General features: G+C 36.4%; 1 protein-coding gene across 5 annotated transcripts in view; it reads right to left on the bottom strand.

The window, feature by feature from the left end:
- Window positions 1–22,716, bottom strand: part of SGO2 (shugoshin 2) — a 69,483-nt gene that overhangs the window by 23,279 nt on the left and 23,488 nt on the right. For 4 of the 5 annotated variants that reach the window (XM_019838430.3, XM_019838427.3, XM_019838428.3 and 1 more), the window contains exons 2-5: window positions 16,052–16,183; window positions 14,069–14,244; window positions 13,190–13,267; window positions 5,357–5,442 (exon numbers count right to left, since the gene is read on the bottom strand). In XM_019838430.3, the coding sequence (XP_019693989.1) occupies window positions 5,357–5,442; window positions 13,190–13,267; window positions 14,069–14,244; window positions 16,052–16,181 (470 nt within the window). In that variant the 5' untranslated portion in view covers window positions 16,182–16,183. Of the gene's footprint in view, window positions 1–5,356; window positions 5,443–13,189; window positions 13,268–14,068; window positions 14,245–16,051; window positions 16,184–16,650; window positions 16,744–22,716 lie in introns of all 5 variants that reach the window. The other variant, XM_011285458.4, reaches the window with a different exon arrangement.

Below are 22,716 nucleotides of genomic sequence, written 5' to 3'. Positions count from 1 at the left end.
TATAATCAGTAAACTTGATAAAACTGACATATATAAAATACTGCATCCAACAACCACAAAATACATTCTTTTTATGTGCACCCAAAATATTTACCAAATTAGACCAAGTTGTGTCTTAATGCAAGTCTTAATAAATTTCAAAAGACTAAAATCATTTATCTATGTTCTGTAACTACAATGGAAACTGGCTAGAAATCAACAATAAAAAGTAATTTGAAAAAACATCCAGCTGATTGGAAATTTGGTATGCTTGTTAATGACCCATGGATAAAAGTATATATCAGAACAGAAAAAAAAATATTTTGAATTGAGTGATAATAAGGATATGGCATATCAAAAACTGTGCAGTGCAGCTAAAGCTATACTTACAGAAAAACAACCTTAAGTGCATATTTTTAAAAGAAAGTCTGAAAATTAATAATCTAAACTAGCTCAAGAAATAAATAAGAATAGTAATAATCACAGTGTTAATTTGAAAAGAAGCAAAACAGAAAGGCAAGACATGATAAAGAGCAGACTAAATTCAACAGGAAACAAATATACTAAAAAGAAACATCAACGTAGCCCAAAAGACAATTCATTTTGTAAAGATGAATAAAACTGATAAATCCCTAAAGCAAAATAAATCAAGAAAAAAATTGAGAAAAGTCAATATTAAAGAAAAGGAGAACATCAGTACATATCCTACAAACATTAAACATGTAACTAGAGCTGTTTCAACAACTATACGCCAATAATTTGATATTTTAGATTAAAGGGACAAAGTGGAAAACACAAACCTGACACAAGAAAAAATAGAAAACCTGAATATTCCTTTATCTATGAAAGGCCCAGATAACTTCTCATAAACATTTAAAGAAAAAAAATTTACACAAATACTTTTAGAAAATAAAAAATAAATGTACTTATCAGCTCATTTACTGTGACCAGCATAGTATGAATACTAGGACCTCAAGTTATTACAATAAAGAAATATTATAAATTATCTTTATTATTAACGTATGAGGAAAAATCCTTTAAAAAGTTACCAAGTAAAATTTACTGACATATCAAAAGGATATATCATCAGGAGCAGTTCATTCCACAATTGTAATCATGATTTAACATTCAAATATCAATGTTTAAAATTCATTACATTAATAGAAAAAATATTAAAAATCATTACATTAATAGAAAAAAAAGAAAAAAATAACATATTCTTGACAGTGACATAAAAAGCATTTGATAAAATTAAAAAGCCATTCATGAAAACCAGAAGCACAAAGGAACTATTTATTCTGTTAAGGAGAACCTACAAAAACCCAAAAGCAAACATATTAAATAATGGGAACACAGTAAGAATCTCCATTATTATTACTTTTATTCATTAATGAACAAAAAGTAGTCACTACTTCCTGAACAAAAAGTAAGGTAAGAAAAAAATTAAAGGTGTACAAACTAAAGCAGAGAAGGGGAAACTGTCCCTATTACAATATATATAATATATAATAAAGTTATATTCATAGAAAATGGAAAAAAACCCTACAGATAAACTATTAAAATTAATAGCAAGGTCACTGGAAACAAGGTTGATATTCAAAAATTAATTGTACTTCTATATACTAGCATCAAGAAGAATATTAAAGTTAAAAACAAGAACATTCAGGGGTGCCTGGGTGGCTCAGTTGGTTGACCGCCCAACTTTGGTTCAGATCATGATCTCACAGTTTGTGAGTGTGAGTCCTGCATCAGGCTCACTGCTATCAGGGCAGAGCCCGCTTCGGATCCTCTGTCCCCCCCCACCTCTGCCCTTCCCCTGCTCACACTGTCTTTCCCAAAAACAAATAAACATTTATAAATAAATAAATAAAACCAATAACATTCAGAATAGCACTAAAGATCAGATAAGTAGGAAAAAATCTAAGACATGCAATAACTACTCAAAAAAGTATAAAACTATGAGAGAATATACATAATATCTAAATAAACAATGATATACCATGTTCATTGACGGAACATTCAATTTTATAAAATGTCAATTTTCCCCAAACTGAACTATACTCTATATAATCTCAATCAAAATTCCAAAACTGAAAGAGAGAGCATGTGTGTGTATAAACTGATAAGCTGATTCTAAAATTCACTTGGAAATGCAAAGGGGTCAAAAGAGCCAAGATAATGTTCAAGAACAAAAACCTAAATAAAGAAAATGGATACTCACACTATCAAACATCAAGACTTATTACAAAGCTAGTAATTAAGATGATGTGATATTGACAAAACTCACATAATAGAATATTGAGTTCAGAAACAGACCCATACACACCCAGTCATCTGATTTATGATACAGATAATACTGCAGTGAAGTGGGGAAAGGGTGGTCTTTTCATTAAATGATACAAGGTCAACAGGATTTACACATGAAAAAAATGACCCTTCCCTCACATCATACCCAAAATTCTAGGTAGACTGAAGATCTAAACATGAAAGGAAGGGCGCCTGGGTGGCTCAGTTGGTTAAGCATCTAACTTCATTAAGCTCAGGTCATGATCTCACAGTTCGTGAGTTCAAGTCCCGCATTGGGTGAGCTGAAGCCCTGCCTCGGGTGAGTGCGAGGTCTGCTTCTTTCTCTTTTTCTCTCTCTGCTCCTTGAAGGATTCTCTCTCTCTCCTTCTCTCTTTGCCCTTGCTCCCTTGTGTCCGCTCTCTCTCAAAAAATTTAAAAAGAAAAATTAAAGGGAAGTTAATAAAGCTTGCTATTTACTTATTTGTTTATTTTCTTCCCATTATAATTAAGCTTTTAAAAGAAAACATAAGGCAATGTCTCATGACCTTCCAATTGGTAACGATTTTCTTGAAAGGCCACAGAAAGTAGTAACCATGAGGGGCAAAACAGAGACATATAAAGCAGATTCTTATAAATAACTTCTGTTCATCTAAAGACACCATTAAGAGAATGACAAGGCAAGCCAGAGTAAAAGATATTTGTAATTTACACACAATGTATAGAAACTGCAAATCTTAAAAAAGAAAGAAAGAAAGAAAGAAAGAAAGAAAGAAAGAAAGAAAGAAAGAAAGAAAAAGACAATCTAACAGAAAATAAACATATAAACAGGTGCTTAACTTCATTGTTTATCAAGGAAATGAATGATTAATTATTATGGCTCAGTATGGCTAAACTGAAAAAGATGATAACAAGTGTTGATGGAGATACAGAACAGGAATTCTTATACATTATTAGGAATGTAAATTGGTATAATCCCTTTAGAAAACTGTTTGGCAGGTTCTCCTCAAGCCAAATATATGTAAAACCCAATAATTCTACTCCTAGCTATATACCCAACAGAAATCTGTATGTGCATCCATCAAAAGGCTTATATATGACAGCGCTGTTTGTAACAAACAGGCCAAAACAAAAACAAAGTAAATGCTCATCATCATAAGGATGAATAAATGATGGGATAATCATCCAACATTACACAGCAGTGAGAATGCCTGATCTACAAGTACATACAACAATACAGATGAATCTCACAAACATAATGCTCAACAAAAATAAGCCAGAGATAAAAATACATGTTTTATGATTTCACTATAAGAAGTTTCAAATGAGCCAAAATTGTTCGATCTGTGATGTTAGAAGTCAGGATAATGTTCATACTTGGGTGGGTGGTGAGTAGTGACTAGAAAGGATCACAGAGCAGGCGTCTGAAGTACTGGCTATGTTCTGTTTCTTGGTCTGGATACTAATTATACAACAGTGTTTACTTATGAAAATTCACCACAGCTCTAAGATTTTACAACATTTCTAATATTTCTAATATCTATATTATACTCCAATTTCTACTAAAAAACGAAATTTTTTATAGCGCAAGAGGACACTTAATTGGAAAATGTGTGCATAATGACAGCCAAGATATTCTTAAAAAACAAAAAACTAAAGGAACTACAAGACAGTAAAATGTATCTATTTTAAAACTACAGCAATTAGGGGTGCCTGAGTGGCTCAGCTGGTTATGGGACCGACTCCTGATTTTAGTCCAGGTCATGATCTTGTGGTTCATGAGTTTGAGCCCCATGTTGGGCTCCTCTGCTATCAGTGTGAAGCCTGCTTGGGATTCATATTCTCTCCCTCTCTCTCTCTCTCTCTCTCTCTCTCTCTCTCTCTCTCTTCCCTTCCATTGCTCCTCCCCCACCCTCAAAAAATAAACATAAGGAATAGAGAGTGACACAGTAGATACAGAATTTTTTACTATTTTTTACTATGTTACAGATAGCATTTCAATATGTAAGTGCATTTACTTGTGCATTTAAATAAAAGCATTAAACCTGTAAATGACATAACAAAGAATTCTGTCTCTAACAGACAAGAGAATTTTATTCAATGCCATCAATTCAGAAAAGTCATTTTATCTCTCTGGACTTCAGAAATTGTCTTTAAAATGACAGGTTTGAAATAAGCTGTTTACTATGATTTATAATCAAATTAATCAAGAAGTGGTAATTTTGGTTAGGAAATAGCAATGATGAAAGTTAATTTTAAAGCTTGGAGCAGTATTCAAGATAATAAAAATAGAAATAGTTACCAGATTTACCCAGCATAAAACATGAGGCCAGTGGGGACTTAAGGAAAAAGAAAGAAAAGAACTAACGAGTAGCAGATACTACAGATGCACATAATTACTGAATTTATGGGTAAGCTTCCTTGGAGCCCTGGAGATAAAACCTGTACCAAGAAACTACAGATCATCTCATTCCTACCTTACTAGGCAACTATAGGTTGATGAAACCCAAAATATTGTACAACATACACAAACACAATGTGCTACATAAAAATCTAAACACTCTGGGGGCGCCTGGGTGGCTCTGTTGGTTAAACGTCCAACTTCAGCTCAGGTCATGATCTCCCGGTTTGTGAGTTCAAGCCCCGTGTCAGGCTCTGTGCTGACAGCTCAGAGCCTGGAGCCTGCTTCTAACCTTGTGTCTTCTCCTCTCTCTGCCCCTCCCATGCTCATGCTCTGTCTCTCTCTGTCTCTCAATGATAAATACGTTAAAAAATGATAAACATTGAAAAAAATTTAAAAAAAAAATCTAAACACTCTGAACCAGTATAATTCAAACCCATGTAACTAAAGGTTCACCTTTGGCTCTTTCTTCTCTACAGTCTATGGGAAAGCTGAATATTATTTCAAAGTTTAAAACTGAACTCTATTCGATTATGCTTTCAATTTCTTTCACTGGTACAATGTTAACAAGTATTTCATTATTTATTTTTAAATGTTTTTCTATGTTTCAAGGAAGAAGACCCAAATAAAAACTGTTCAAAGTTTTATCTAGGTAGAGGTGTGCAAGTATTTAACCAAGTTTGAAGCAATTACCTTGCAAATGGAAGTCGCATCAACTTGTACTGTTTACTAGTCCGTTTCTTCTTGCTACTTGGCAGTAGAAAGGGACTCTGGTGAAACTATTTTTGAAATAAAGAATAAAGAAAAGGAAAAGGAAAAAAATTTCTAATCTCATTAAATGTTTGTTATTGAAGCACCAAATTATACAAGTATAACAATAGCAATAGAACAATTCTTGCATTAGCCTTTGATAGCTGAATGAGAATAATGTGATAAGATTAAACATAGTTCATCCTTTATCATGCCATCCAAAGATAATCATTACTACGATTTTGGTATATAAATTCCCAAATAAATTGTCTTCTGTGCATATGAATAAATATACCTGTGATACCTATATAATATCTTGACATAAATACGCAATATACTCATGCCACATATGCATTGTGTAATATATGATTGCACTTTATAATCCATATTTCTTAATGGTCTTTTACATTTAAAGTCTGGGTGATTTTAATATATCTTTTAAATTTTTGCTTATCTATAGTATTTTCTAAATTTTCTCAGACATTTTTTGAACAGGTTTTATTTATTTAATAAAGATCATAAAATTAAGCAACACACAATTATGTTTTATTATGGTGCTAACCTGTAATAGAAACAAGGGTATAACCAAATCAACAAACTAACTTTGATAATCGCATGGAAATGCAAAGAACCCAGAATAGCTAAAACAACTTTGAAAAAGAAGCAGTTGGAGGGCTATAATTGACATAGTATAGTATTAGCATAAAGACAGACAAAAAGATCAGTGAAATATAAGAGTCCAGAAATAGACCCACACATATTTGGTCAATTAATTTTTGAAAAAGGTACAAAAGCCAAATGAGGAGCCTAGACTTCCATACTCATCAGGCTATCACAAGGCAACTGTCCTCCAAACTGTACTGTCAGAAAAGGCCAAGAAGAGAGGTGGGACATCCCAGGGGTAATGAGGATACCCCCTGTACCAGCAATGTCAGTGGAGAACACATGGGGACTCTGGACGTCCATTCTTACTTGCTAATAACAAGGAGCCCTTTTCCTCTACTCTAGGGTGGGGATAGAAGAGGTCTAGTAGAAAGTCAACTTTTTCACCACTCTTCAATAATAACAACCTCCCCCTCTATGATTCCCCCAATCTTGCTGTCAGTGGAGGCCATGAAGTCATGAGGCACCCTACTCTGTCCCAGCCAGGGTGGTGTCAGCCTGAAGTCCTAGCTCCATCCATCAGTAAGGAGACACCCTCTCCACCAGGGTGACAACAGAAGCTGAGTGGGGAACCTAAACTTTGACCCCTCCAACTTGGCAGTAGGTGGCACATCCCTTTATCACTGGCATTATGATACTATCAAATGGTGCCTGTCAAAACAAAATGTTTAAATAAGATCTGGAGTTTCTTAATACAATACCCAAATGGCCAAGATTTTTTTTTTTTCTTGAGAGAGTATGAGCAGAGGAGGGGCAGAGGGGGAGAGAGAGAGAATCCTAAGCAGGTCCTACACTGTCAGCGTGGAGCCTGATGCAGAGCTGGAACCCATGATCCCGTGAGACCATGACCTGAGCCAAAACCAAGAGTCAGATGCTTACCCGACTGAGCCACCTAGGCATCTCCCAAGATATTTTAATATAAAATAACTCATTGCACCAAGAATTAGGAAAAGGCCTAAATTTGAAAATTATAAATTTGAAAATGAAAAGACAATCAACAGACAGCAACAACAAGATAATAATACAGCACCAACATTAAGAGGCTGGAATTACCTAACAAGGATTTTAAAGCAACCATCATAAAAATGTTTCAATAAACAATGACAAACATGCTTAAAACAAATGAAAAAAATAGAAAATCTTGCAAAGAAACAGAAAATCTCAGCAAATAAAAAGAAGTTATAAAAAAGAAACAAAAATACAATAACCAAAATAAAATAAGTTAAAAACTCAATAGACTCAAAAACAGAGGGGGAAAAACCTGCGAACTTGAACAGAAAGCAACAGAAAGCATCCAATGTGAGCAAGAGAGAAGCAACTGAAAATAATTAAGAGGTTCAGGGATTTATGGGACTATAACAAAAGATATAACACTCATGTCACTGAAGTCCCAAAAGGAGATAAAGAGGGCAGATGTGAAAAAGTTTGAGAGATAACGGCTGAAAATGTCCCAAACTTGGCAAAAGTAATCAACCCACATATTTAAGCCAAGTGAATCCTCAAAAGGCTACAACTTTAAGAAATCCATGCAAGGATACATCATAGTCATATTTCTCAAAACTAAAGATAAAAATCTTCAGAGCACTGTGAAAAAATGGCACCTTCCTACAGAGTTATTAAAGAATGAAAAAAAAAATAAGCATCTGACTCAGGTAAAGAAGTAACAATAAAATAAACCACAGGAAAGGGGAAGAAAGGACTTACTACTCAAGATAAAAGCAAAAATTAGTAAGTTTGAAACAACAAAATAAAATTAAAAGTTGAAAATTAAACCCCAAAGATTACTATTTTAAAAAAGAAAAAAAAAAAAATAAATGAAAAAAACCACAAGCACCTAAACTAGTAGGGGAAAAAAAAAAAGGAAAAGCCCAAATACACAAAATTAGTCAACTGGGAAAATATAACACAGACAAAATTAAAAAATAACAGACTACTTTGGTCAACTCTGTGCAAATCAATTTGAAAACATGTCTGAGATAATAATTCTAAGGAAATATAACTGAATAAAACTAACCACAAAAGAAAGAAATTTTCCTAAGCAAACTAATATCCACAGAAGAAATAAAGTTAACAAAGTGTGACCATTCCTACCAAGAAAGACCCAGGTCCAGATGGTTCCACAGAATTCTATGAAGCATTTAAAGAAAAAATAATTCTAATACTGTATCACCTTTCCAGATCAGAGGAAAAGGAAAACATCCAAATTCCAGTTCATATATATTTTTATCAATGCCTGAAGACTGTATAAAAAGAAAATCTCACTTGTGAATTAACAATAAAAAAATTCCTAAACAAAGCACTGGCAAAAAGAATTTAGCAGCACATTGTAAGAATAATAAATCATTTCTGAAATTTATTCTAGAATTACAAAATTAGGAAAGCTACTAAAATAAATTATCATAATACACCTAAAAAGAAAGACCATATGATTATCACCATAGATGCTAAAAAAAGTATTTTACATTGTTTATCATTTTTTTATTTAAAAAGCTAAGTGGGGGCACCAGGATGGCTCAGTCAATTAAGCAACCAACTCCTGATTTCAGCTCAGGTCATGATCTCAACAGTTCGTGAAATCGAGAGCTGCCTCAGGCTCCACACGGACAGCACAGAGCCTGCTTGGTATTCTCTCTCTCCCTCTGTCCCTCTCCCTCTCCCTCTCTCTCTCTCTCCTCTGCTTGCATGCATGCACTCTCTCTCTCTCAAAATAAACAAACTTAAAATAAAAAGCTAAATAACATATAAAATAAATATGTACATTACCCTTAAAAAAAGGGATCATTGTTTTTTAAAAAAAAATATTTTACTTTTTAATTTTTTTTAATGTTTATTTATTTTGAGAGAGACAGCATGATTGGGGGAAGGGCAGAGAGAGAGGGAGAGAGAGGATCCATGTGCTGTCAGCACAGAGCCTGTCATGGGCTCAATCCCAAAAACCAAGAGATCATGACCTGAGCTGAAATTAAGAGTCAGCAGCTTAACTGACTGAGCCACCCAGAGCCACAAAAACAGGATCATTCTCAATGAGGAAACACTATCCAACATTTTATTAAAATTTATTGCTTTCTAGTATGTTCTAGACATTGTTGTTATATAGACAGAAATTCTATACTCAAGAATCTTATGTTCTGGTAAGGTGAGTAATAAAATTAATGAGTAAAATTATGTCATATAGTGTTAAGTTCTAAAAAGAAAAATTAAAGCAGAGTATAAAATGTAGGGGCAGGGATGGGGAAGGATTCAAATTTATATAAGGTTGCCAGGGAAGGCTTGACTGAAGTCACTCTTAAGTCAAGATTTGCAGGAAGTAGGGAGTAGGCCATATGAAAGAAGAACAAGACCAAGGGCCCAGAGGTGGCAGCTTACCTGTGTTTGAAGAGTGGGAGGAGGCCTGCAGATTGAAGATGTTAAAGAGCGGAAGGAGGAGAGTAGTCAATGAGGTGAGAGAAAGAACACAAGTTTCAGTATTCAGAAAATAATAGGCAAATAGATCACATGGGAAGCCACTGGAGAGTTTTCAGCAGAGACTTCTGTTTTAACAGTATTAATCTGGCTGCTACGCTGGGAAGAGAATATAGAGGCAAGGCAGAAGCAAGAAGCCCACGTTGGGATGCCACTCCAAGAACTTGGGTAAGAGAAAGCGGGGGCTTGGATGGGTGGTGAAAGTGAGCGTTGTGAGAAGTGGTTAAGACTCTGGACTGAGCTTTAAGCAGCACTAAAACCATTTGCTAAGGGATCAGGTACGGGATGTGAGGAAAAAACAGGAAAACAGAATTGCAGTTACCTGAAATGAAGACCCCCAAAAGGAACTGGTTTGGTGGCAAGTGCAAAATTTAAGATACCTCTTAGACATCCAAATAGAAATGCGAAATAAGTAGTGGACTAGGTATTGTCTGGAGTTCAGAGGAGACAGGGAGGCTGCAGACGCAAATTTGGGAGTCATCAGCATTTAACAATAATCAAATCCGTGAGAATGGATGAATCATTTAGGGAACAAATGTAGATAGAAGAAGCCCAAGAACTGAGTTCTGGGGCACCCAAAATTTAGCAGTCAGGAAAATAAAGAGGAAACAGCAAACAGACTAAAAAAGAATAATCAGAAAGGTAGGAAGAAACATAGGAGAATATAGTGTTGTAAAAGTCACATGAAGGTCAACGTAAGGACCAAGAACTATCAAGAGGTTTTGGTAACATGGAGGTCAATTTCCAGAAAAGCACTTTTAGTGGAGTGGTGATGAAACTCCAATTGGTGTGGGTTCAAGAGAAACTGGAGACAGTGTGAACAATTCTCTCAGAGTTTTGCTATAAAGGAGAAAAATGAGAAAGTAGCTGGGGGTGGGGAGTTATTTGGAGTAAGAGGTTTCATTTTGTTTTGTTTTATTTTTTAAAGACGGGAGATAACATTTTTGCTTCTAATAGGAATAATCCAGAAGAGAGGGAAAAAATTAATAATGCAAGAGGAAAGGGCATTCTACACTAATATGAAGCCAAGCAAAAGACAACCCAAGTATCCAACATAGTGTTGGATAGTGTTAACAGGAACCTAGTTAAATAGATTAGAGGTCCACTCTGGATCTATCCTAAATAGCACTGGAAAAGAATGAGGAAGCATTTCTTGTAATCATATGGCAAGATCTTCAAGATAGGTCACATTAAAAAAAAGTAAGGCATAGGAAAATTAGGGATAGTATATTATGTTTTGTGTAAGAAAGAAAATTAAGAAAATATTTATATGTTTTGTTTTAATATAAAGAAACAAAGCAGTTACATGTAGGTAGTGTGGGGAGATGAAAGGAGGAAGAATAAAGTGGCTGAAAGCAGAACAGAAGCTTATATGAGATTTCATTCTATATACTTCATTATATTGTTCTGATATTAGAACATCTATAGTCCCCATCATTCTCTTCCCCAAATAAAAAGGAACTACAAAACTCAAAACTTGATATGCAAAAGTTAGTCTGTTAAATAGCAAGTCTAAGAAAGCAGATCCCAAAGTTATATGCTGTCCCTTCATCATCCAGCTCCTCCATTTACTGTTTTTACCTTCTTCTAAATCCAGATGCTGATCTCAGCCTTGAGTTCTCCAAAGAGAGCCACACAAAAAGCATCGGGAATAAAGTTGACTTTACTAAATATTTTTTAAAGAACTAGTGGAAGGAAGGAGCTTTGTATCACATAATTCACAAGTAGTTGAGCAATGCTTTTAGGGCTATCTGTTCTCCAAAGTTCCTCCAGATCTTGCTAATTAATTAGCTTCTTTCCCTTACTCTCTAAGTCAATTCCTGTACTAACTTTAGACTCCCCACTGCTATATCTGATTCTGATCTTAGTAATTTATTCAAGGCAACTTGATTCAGCCCTGCAAGCTGATCAGCAAAACACAGCCCCTTCCCTGACTTTGCCTACCCACCCACCCACCCAGTGAAAAGCAAGCATCTCTTCTCCTTAGAGGATACTAAATGTATAAGGTATATCTCTGCTCACTGGTTGTACTAGGTATCAAATTTATAATGCTAAGAGCTACATCTCCTGTGAACATTATTTCACTGGGACATGTACACAAATCTTTTCTGTATCCAAATGTGGATGAAGTTAGGAGATAAAAGTACACATTCTTTGGCTAGCTTTTATAAAGCTTCTGACAAAGGAGCTAACCACTGATCACAAAGAGTTCCTATTTTCTTACCAGAAAGACTATGTATTTAAAAGCCTTATAAATGACTAAAAATAAGTTTTTAAAAGGAGAGATTTGCAGAAAATTAGAAAACACAGGAAGATGCACACACAATAATAAAAAAGTAATGACAGCTAACATTTATTGCATTCTTCCTATTGTGAGGACACATGCTTACCACATTTAACTCTCACACTAATTCTTCATAGATGTACTACCATTAGCCACACTAGGCACAAGAGGACACTAAGATTCAGAATTAAATGCCAAAGTCACAGGACCAGGAAGTTAACAGAGCTGGGAGCTAAATATAGGCAATTCCATTTAAAAGCTGCCCTATACGCCTGGGTGGCTCAGTCAGTTGGGCGTCCGACTTCAGCTCAGGTCACAATCTCGCGGTCCATGAGTTCGAGCCCCGCGTCGGGCTCTGGGCTGATGGCTCAGAGCCTGGAGCCTGTTTCCGATTCTGTGTCTCCCTCTCTCTCTGCCCCTCCCCCGTTCGTGCTCTGTCTCTCTCTGTCTCAAAAATAAACGTTAAAAAAAATTAAAAAAAATAAATAAATAAAAGGTGCCCTATAAAGCACTAAACTCCATTACTATCAAGAATTTACCTACAATTGGGACTTCACTAACCTTTCTTCAGTTTATTTATTATGTATATTTTGCCTTCTCATTAGATACTACTTTACAACAATTATGTTTCCTATTTAGATAATTGAGTTAACTTCACTAATATTTGGCTTTCCTCCCTTCCTAATTTTACTACTGATTTTATTTTTGTGATAGATTACAAGAGGTATTTAACTATCAATATTAATGCTTTATCTGCTATATGTTTAATTTTCCCAGTCTGCCATTGGCTTTTTATTTTTATGATTTTTAGCCTTCTAAGAATGTTCTTTGAGAAAATCCACCAATAGTTTCCTTTATGCCTTCTTCTTGCTTTGTTTCTAGGTATAGAAAGACCTCTCCTATTTAAAATGAATATATTTGTATTTCTTATTTTATATGATTTCTTTTTTTACATTTAAATCCATCTAGAATTTAGAGAATGGTATATAGTAGGATCTGCCTCTATTTTTTTTCCCCCAAAATAGTTGTCAATTGTGCCCATCTTTTTTTTTTTTAATAATATAAATCCTTTTCTAACTTGAAATACTATTTTTTCTATCAATGTCTTTTTTAGCTGTTTTTTAGTTGTTCAGGGGCCATTATGTTCCACTGAGCTATCTAATCCTATGTTACTTCTAATCAAAACCTAATTTTTATGTAAAAATTTCAATAAACCAATTATGCCATATGATAATGTGCTGTTAGCCAGTTAAAATTGGTGTTATCATTTCTTTGCACAAAGTTTAAGTTAGTTTAATGCTACTTAATCTTAATTATCCTTAGTAATGCTTAAAAAATTACACTACTTACATATAAACTCTACTTACCTCAGAAAGAGTGCTCATTTCAATTGCAGTTATCAAGTTATTGTTCATGAGTGCTTCTATTTCTATAAGTTTCTTATTCTGTGTTAAAATAAAGACACTTTTAATCAATTAAGATTTGGAGCTTATTATACCATACATGTATGGATGTCATCAGTTGAGAAAATAACTGAGATCACACTGAAATAAAAAGGTACTACATGCTATAGTACACACACACACACACACACACACACACACACACACACACCTTGAATGCTTCTGAGTTCTCAATTATAAATTTTCCTACGAACATTTCTCTTTCTTCTCACAGTAATAATACATCCTACAGCAAGTTAACATAGTTTATCAGGGAATTGAACACTCATGAATAGTAGATCAATTTTTCCATTTTAAATTAATTTCTGTTCATTTTGGTGTTAGATCTATAAATTGCAGCCTAGCTAACCATTGGCTCTTACTGACCTGTCCGTGGACAGAGTTGGAAATTGGAAGGGAAAACAACGACTACAATCTTCATTCTATTTGGTGTGTAGCCAGTGAAATGCTGGGATTAAAGAGAATACAAACACTCTGGGAACTCCCCTCCTTTCATTGGAGGAATTATGCCCATCGTTGTAATGCACCAAGTTTTGCTAATGATAAACAACCAAATAATGATCAAGGTATTATACTGGTTTGCAGGGCTGTAAGTGACATTTAGAATGTAGAGTTAAAGACACCTATTTTATTACCCATTAAGTTTGTCCACTAACATGGCATATTCTTTCAAAAATTTTTTACAATAATTAGATATTTGAAAAACACTTTCAGAGCTTCTTTAATAACACAGTTAAGATTTTAGTTATAATTTAGAATTCAAACACAATATAGTATTCATACCAAATTATTTAGTTTTAGGCGAAGAAATGCATTCTCAAAATTCAGTTTCTCCACTTCTTTTTGCAATAGCGTTTTTTCAGTTGTAACCCTTCGAGAATTTTCTTTTTCTCTACTAAGAGCTTGAGCTAATGCCCTGTTGTTGTGCTTTAAAGAAATTTTGAAAATGGAAGAATTATCTGTAAAAAAAATTTTTAAGTTAATATTGAACTTATATCTTAAGTTTTCATATCCTTATAAAACTGTTTTAGGCAACATATATTTCACTTATAAGTCTTAACTAAAGGCTGGAAAACAACAGAATGACAATATTAAAAAAAATGTATACAGACCAGAAATAAAAGCCAGACAGAAGATGAAGAACAAAAGAACTGTAAGGAATGCAGAATGTTGTAAATAGAGTTAGGGATAAAGGATGTCTAGGACAGATGCAGGATCCTAGATAATTAGACCAGTCATAAAAACTAAATCTTGATACTTGCTGCCCTACCTTCCTTCCTACTTTCACTAGGAGGTAGAATGGAGAAGCTGATTCCAAAGCTCTAACTGAAGATGTCCCATAGATATTAGGGTAGCCATTAAAATCTCAAAGCCAGTTTCTGTGGCTCCAGAATGAAACACATCAGTTAATGCTTCCAAAGCCCATTTTTCAAAATTTTGAGTGAAAGGGACCATAATGAGTGTAAAGTTGGACACACCATCTAAACCCTGTGGGATTTTCTATTGCTACCCTAAATATCCAATTCTTATTTCTTGGCATTTACTGCAATCTAAACTCGATGTCTTCTCTTTACAAGCACTATGTAAATATAATTTAAATCAGAAATGCTTCTGTGTTGTTAGCAGAGAAATTTAATCGTGAATTCCTTGGTAAAGCTCACCTTAAATATAGTGTGTTCCCTTAGTACACATAAACCATACTTACATTTTCATAATTTAGATTTAAATGCTACTATTCAACAACATATCCCACTGGATGGAAGTTTAGTATCTATAAAATAAGTTTATAAAAGTAATAACATATTTTAAATATTCAAGCATTGTTTGGGCATCAAAAAAAGGGTCCAAAAAAGTACTTTATCTTTTGCATAAAGAAAGTAGCTTCACACAGCCACCTTTGACACAGAAAACAGACTAGAACGAAAACAGACTAGAACCAGTTTAAGACTTCCAGAGCTAAAGGATATTTTCCTGTCGCATTCCTCAAACTCCAGGTGTTCCTTCATAATAGTGAGTGTGCAATGGTCCTGCCAAAGAGAATAGCAAACAGCCACTACACAAGGTGGTCTAATATACCACATGATTCTAGAGACCTGGGTAGGAGCAACATTAAGATTTAAAGATACTCAGGAGGTTCAGCTATTTCAGAGGGCACACACAATTACCCTTCAAACATGTTATATCTACAGGAAACCTTCTCTACTCCTGCTGAGATGGATAGGAAACACTGAGATAAGTTTCAGAAGTCATGGAAATTTATATTGGCAGTTTTTCCCACTTTTTTTTTCCCCCCTTCTGACCTCTTAGTTCCAGAATCCATGAAACCTATCTCCAAAATGTTCAATACCATCGTGAGCTTTGGCTATATAAAATCACCCATGACGACACTCTATCTGGGCCAATCATTCTAGATTACCCATCATCCAATTGCTACAGCATACTAGAACAATCTGTCACTTGTTTTTTAGCTCTTTTCCTGAAATGTCACATTGGTATTTTCTTTGCAGTGTAGGAGGTAGCTGCCTTAGGCTACCCTGGCCTCACTGCTGAAAATTCTGCTGTCACCACTGAGGGTAAATCATCATATCCATTAAACTAATAAGAGTTGAAGGAGACAGAAAGGATTGAATGGACAAAAAATATAGCTTAACAAAAATTGTCATTTTAGTCATTTTCTATACATGATAAAATGAAGTGCCAAATACTGTATCAATTCTCCAAGGGAAAGTAAAAATGTGAGCATACTTTAAAACCAACAGCACTTACTTAGTATTTTTGTTTTGATTTTTGAAGCAAGAGAAACATTCAACTTCCCAGTCTTTGAAATTCTGTCTTTCACATGTCTCTTAATTCCTGAGGTAAAAAGTGAGCTAGTTTCCATCACTGGGTTCTCCATCACTGAAGTAAAAACAAGAAAGAAAGAAATCAGAGCAATGATTAATAAAAGAAAAAAGGGTATCTGATACATTCCAGAAGGTAATGATCATGACTTATATGGTATAATTTGTTTGTATGTAAGTATTTACAGGGGTGCCTGGGTGGCTCAGTCAGTTAAGCATCCAACTTCGTTTCAGGTCTGATCTCACTCTTTGTGAGTTTGAACCCCGTATTGGGCTCTGTGCTAACAGCTCAGAGCCTGGAGCCTGCTTCGGATTCTGTGTCTCCCTCTCTCTCTGACCTTCTCCCACTCACACTCTGTGTGTCTCTCTCTCAAAAATAAATAAACATTAAAAAAAAAAAGTATTTACAAAACGCTTTGTATAAAATCTGAAAGTATGCAAGTAGCCAGGAGTGGTTTAAAGTGGTATCCAAAAAAGGTAAATGACTATTTTTTCATTCAAATCTATATTATTATGTCTACATACCAGGAGCTAGGTTAGGCACAGCAGACAGAAAACAGGATACGGTTGTATAGGAATGTCAGTCATGGAATGTAGAGTCCACCGTAGGTACAGATCCTATTTTGACAATGTAAGAAGTGTAACCTTAGAGAATGCACAGAACAGATATACCTAATCTTATGGGAGAGGAGGCATGCTAGCTAGTTTGGAGGACTAGGCAGGATATCTTGAGTGTGTCTATTTGTCCATTACAGTTATGGTCTATTAGACCTTAAAGTCTAAAAGTGGAAAGAAGAAGATAATCACATTATACTATGACAAGAATAACTGATAAAATATACCATGCATAAAAGTAATTAACTCTGCCTGGGCAGAGGAAAATGATCAGAAAAGGTTTTACTGAGAAGGGACAGTTGACGTTGAGCTATGTACTTAGACAAGACTAACCTTTCAAAGCTCCCATTCCCTCCCCAAGCTTCTTTGTCTCTATCTTCAGAGATCAAGAAGAAACGCCATTACCTGCACTTGCCTAACTTCCAATACTCAACCTTTCCACCACTACCTGACTTAAATCCACAGGACTAATCTCACTATGCTCTTTATGTCAATCACAGAATCTCTGGACTCCCAGGTCACTGTCATCTCCCTATCTCCCTCATCCTAATCCTCCTCTAGCTCTGTGGTAGGCTAAAAAATGGTCTCCCAAAGATATCGGGTCTTAATCCTTACATTCTAAGCCTTATGTGGAAAAAGGGTTTTTATAGACGTGATTAAGTTGAGGATCTTGTGATAGGGAGGTTATTCTGGATTATACCTAGTTAGGCCTCCAAATGGCCTCACTGGTGTCCATACAGGAGAGAGGAAGAGATTGAGTGCTGCGGCCAGAAGCCAAGGATTGCTGGCAGGCACCAGAAGCTGAAACAGGCAAGGAACAGATTCTCCCCTGGAGCCTCCAGGGGGACTACAGCCCTGCAAACACCAGAATTTCAGCTCAGCGACACTGAGTTTGGACTTTTGGCCTCCAGAACTGTGAGAAAACAAATTTCTGCTGTTTAAAGCCACCTGGTTTGTGGTCATTTGTTACAACAGCCACAGAAAATGAAGAGTCTTCATATCTCACCCCTGCCCTACTTTGTGAAGGTCTCTGGAACTCACAATCCGTCACTATCAAAACCTCTAACTTCAGTCCCTCCTCTAAATGGTCCCTTCATCTTGAACCAGCTGCTCCCAGGAAGATGCAGATTCCCCTCCCCGTCAGGAGGTGGCCATTTTCTCCCTTTCACCTCCTAAAGGATGCACTACATTCATGCTTGCAGACCATTTGTTCTCTCTTCTCCCTAAAAATCCCCAGCCTTGAATATAATGTCATCAGACTCTATAACCCTTTACATCCTGATGGTATAGCCAACCTCTGGGTCACTCCTCCTTATTGGCTGCTAATTTCATATCCTGGCTCACTATTACTCTCTCTGAGAACACTGAAGCAACCTGTAGAGAACTCTGTCAAAACTCTCATTACAATTACCTACCCATTATCATCTGTATCTGTGCCCTTGTCTTCTCTCCATTATGATGGATGAACCATCTATCTTCTAAGGTCAGTCCTGCTTTGCTTAGATAAGGATCCATGCACTGGACTTCATGCTATCCTGCCTCCTCAAAGACATAACTCCATAATTCTCTCCTCTTCATTGTCATTTTTTCCCACTGGATCATTCTCATCAACATACAAACATACTGCTATTTCCTTCATCTTAAAAAACCTTCCCTTGTTCCCACTTCGTCCTCAGACTACTCCTCCATTTCTCTGAAGCTCTTTATAGCAAAACTCCTTGAAAGAACTGTCTGTACTCAGTTTCCAATTCTCTCCTAAACCTATGTCACTCAGACTTTCACTATGACTACACCAAAAGTGCTCATCTTCAAGTACCATCACACTGCTAAATCTAATGGTCAATTTTCAGTCCTCATCTAACTTGATCCAGCAGCAGCATTTGATATGGTTATTTATCTTTCCTCCTCGAAAATTATCTTTCCTTGGCTGCCAGCATACCAAACTTCTGGTTTTTTTCCTCTACCTAATTAGCTGTTTCTTTTCTCTTTTACAAATGTTCCAAACTTGTAACAGATTTTCTCCTTGGATCTCCTCTGGGTATCTATACTCACTCCTTTGGTGATTTGATAGTCATGGCTAAAATACCACCTAGAAAATGCCAATAACTCTAAACTTTATGATCTCAGTTTGGATCTCTTTCCTAAACCTCCCTGGATTCACAATTCTGCTTAAACAATTATAACAAGGCATATCAAACTTAACCTGCTCATACCTGCTTCAGTCAGAGCCTTCTCTATTTCAGTTAATGGCAACTCCATCCTTCTAGTTGCTCTGGCCAAAAATCTCTCTCCTATCCCAATCAACCTTCACGGTACATTAGGAACCTGACCACTTCTCAGCACTTCCACTACTATCAGCCCAGATCAAGGCACGGACTCATCTTACTTGAATTACTGCAACAGCCTCTTATCCCCCTATTCCCACTGCTGCCCTCACTACAGCGCATTTTTTAGTCTAGACAATCTAAAAAACTCCCTGATGGTCCCATTTCTCTCAGAATAAAAGCTGAAGGCCTTCAATGGTCAAGAAGTCCCTTCAACATCTGCTCTTCTTTCCATTTCTCCAATTTGAACTTTCTTCTGTTCACTAGTCCATTCCTTCCAGGTCACACTGGCTACCAAGCTCTAATTGCTCCTGGCAGATGGTAGGCATCCTTCAGCCTCAAGTCCATTGTACTGGTCATTCTTTCTACTCAGAAAGCTCTTCCTCCAGATATATAAAAGGCTCATTCACTCTCCTCCAAATCTTTGCTCAAGTGTCACCTTCTCACTGAGGCCATTCAAAACTGTAGCTCCTTCTCTTGGCATGTCTGATCATTCTTACCCTTTCCTATTTTTTTCCATAGCATTTAAAGCACTATCTAATATTCTACAGAATTTACTTACTTCCTGTTTTCCCCAACTAGAATTTAAGTTCCAGAAGGTCATAGATTTTTCTCTGTTTTATTCACTGATATATTCCATGGCCCATCTAACAGGGCCTGGAAAATAACATGAACACAACAAATATTTGTTCAATGAACAAATAAGTCTTAAAAACAAAGAATTTGTCAGGTATCAAGATTAGAAAGGATATTCCAGAAGAAGGGATGGCAAGTGTAAATGCATAAACATGGAACATTTAAAAAGATACAAGTGATCTCTTGATGCTGGAATGTTATTACCCTAGTTGTGTTTCTCTTTATCGCAAGTTCCCTTAATTTCTTTTTTTTATGTTTATTTCTGACAAAGTGAGAGACAGAGCATGAGTGGGGGAGGGGCAGAGAGAGAGGGAGACACAGAATCTGAAACAGGCTCCAGGCTCTGAGCTGTCAGCACAGAGCCCGACGCAAGGCACGAACTCACAGACCGCGGGATCATGACCTGAGCCGAAGCTGGACGCTCAACTGACTGAGCCACCCAGGCGCCCCTATCGCAAGTTCCTTTAAAAGAGTTGTCTATACTTGCAGTCTCCAATTCATCCCCTGCCATTCCCTCTTGATCTACTCCACTCAAGTTGTTGCTCTCATCACTACCGTATGGAAATTGATAATTGAAGTCACTAAACTGCAACATTGCTAAATCAGATATAGTAGTCAAGATACAGTTCTCAATTGATCTAATTTTAATCACAGTATTTAATACCAGGTCATTCTCTCTGAAATACTTTCTTTAGCAATCTTCTAAAGAACATTCTCCTTGGTTTTTCCCTTCTCACTGACCACTTCTTCTAAGACTCTTCTGTTGGTTATTCTTCATCTCCCTAACCTCTTACCATTGGAGTGCCCCAAATCTCAATCCTTGGGTCACATCTCTTTTCTATGTACATAAACTACTGTGAGAGTATCATCTAGTGTTCTGGCTTTTAAATCTAAATGCCAATGGCTTACAAATTTATATCCCTGATCAACTCCAGACTTATTTATCCAACTGCCTACTCCTCATCTCCAACTTGGATGTCTAATATGTATCTCAAAAAAAAAAAAATCTTAAGTTTATTTATTCTGAGAGAGAGACAGAGAGAGAGAGAGAGAGAGAGAGAGAGAGAGAGAGAGAGAGAAAGATGCAGGAAGGACAGAGAGAGAGGGAGAGAGAGACAGAGACAGAGACAGAGAGAGAGAGAATCTCAAGCAGGCTCTGCACCATCAGTACAGAGTGATGTGGGGCGGCTTACAAATTTATATCCCTGATCAACTCCAGACTTATTTATCCAACTGCCTACTCCTCATCTCCAACTTGGATGTCTAATATGTATCTCAAAAAAAAAAAAATCTTAAGTTTATTTATTCTGAGAGAGAGAGAGAGAAAGATGCAGGAAGGACAGAGAGAGAGGGAGAGACAGAGACAGAGACAGAGACAGAGAGAGAGAGAGAGAGAGAGAGAGAATCTCAAGCAGGCTCTGCACCATCAGTCCAGAGTGATGCAGGGCTTGAACTCACCAACTGTGAGATCATGACCTAAGCAGAAACTAAGAGTCAGAAGCTTAGCTGACTGAGCCACCCAAGCACGTCTGCAGCGCAAATTTAACATGTCCTAAACTCAACACACCCAAACCGGCTCCACTGCGTCTCCTCCATCTCATGTAATGGAAACTCCATCTCCACCTGCTCAGCTCAGAAACATCTTTCTCTCACATCCCACATCCACTCGATCATCAGTCATGCTGGCCTGACCTTCACAACATGTTCACATGGGCCACCTATTGCTATCACTCTGATCCAAGTGGCCATTCTCTCTCATGTACATTATTGCTGTAACTACCTAAATGGTGTTCTTGTTTCCACCTTCCTTCCTACTATCTATTCTCAACCTAGTAACCAAATCATCCCTTTACACTTAATTCATGTCACTCCTCTGTTAAAAACCCTCCAGTGGTTCCCATATCACTGGAGTAGAGTCATAATCCTTGCAATGGCCTGTAAAGTACTACACAGTTTAACACTTCGCCCCCGCCTCCCCAATTCCCCATCCAGTACCTCTCTGACCTCTTCATCACTCTTCCTTCACTCACTAAGCTCCAGCCATTGGCTACCGTGGCATACTCCCAATGCAGAATCTTTATATTCCTGTTTTTTTCTTCTTAGTGTCAACTCTTCCTCCAAATAATCATGGAGTTTACTCACTTTCTTCAAGTCTTTACTAATATGTCACTTTCTTAGCCTTCCCAGACCAAATATTTAAAATTACTCACCTGACCCCATTTCACTATCCTATTATATATTTTCTCCATTAACTTATCAGTGTCTAATATAAGACCACATAATTTCCTTATTTAATTTACTGTCTTCTACTAAAATCTGTTCCATGAGGGCACGGATTTTTGTCAAGTTTGTTTGCTGTTGTACCCTTAGAGCCAAAAGAGTGCCTGGCACATAGCAGCTACTGGTTAAACATTTGTTGAAGAAACAACTATGGATAAATGGAAAAAGTGTCAAATACTAAAACTGACCAATGCTGGAATGAGTCTCCTTTGAAAGTGTTGGGCAGATGTTGGGTGATGTCAAGTAAATAATGGGAATATGGTTTTAGAAGAATTTTCTGCAATGGGAAAGAAGTTTAAAGTATTCTAAAAATTTTGTCAAAAAAGAAAAAAGGCAAAATCAAAGATCACTATCTATTACATAGATAGAACACAGGCACATACAGAAATTCCACAGATAAATGGTTGCATCTTACACCTGTGAAGAGACACTGGCATAGATATCTAGTCCATCTCCAAAAAAATCCAGTCAGGAAGACCAAATCTCATTTTACTAATTAGGAAACCACCGCTGAATTGTCCTCCCCAATAAGTTGGCCCCTGGTTCCCTAACTTAATAAATGGCACTATCAATCACCCACCCACATGCTCATGCCAGAAATCAGAGTCTTCCTTTTAACACTGCCCTGTCATCCTCCACATTAACAACCTCACCAAGTAACACTTTAGGAACCAAGGCCAGGCCATTGGAGTACCATTCAAGGATGACTTATGATACAGAGATTGAGGTATTTTAA

This window comes from Felis catus, chromosome C1 (genome assembly GCF_018350175.1).
Source record: "Felis catus isolate Fca126 chromosome C1, F.catus_Fca126_mat1.0, whole genome shotgun sequence".
In the NCBI taxonomy this organism is placed as follows: domain Eukaryota; kingdom Metazoa; phylum Chordata; class Mammalia; order Carnivora; family Felidae; genus Felis; species Felis catus.
Note: the sequence above shows the minus strand (reverse complement) of the source record. Positions and strands in the feature narration are given on the sequence as shown.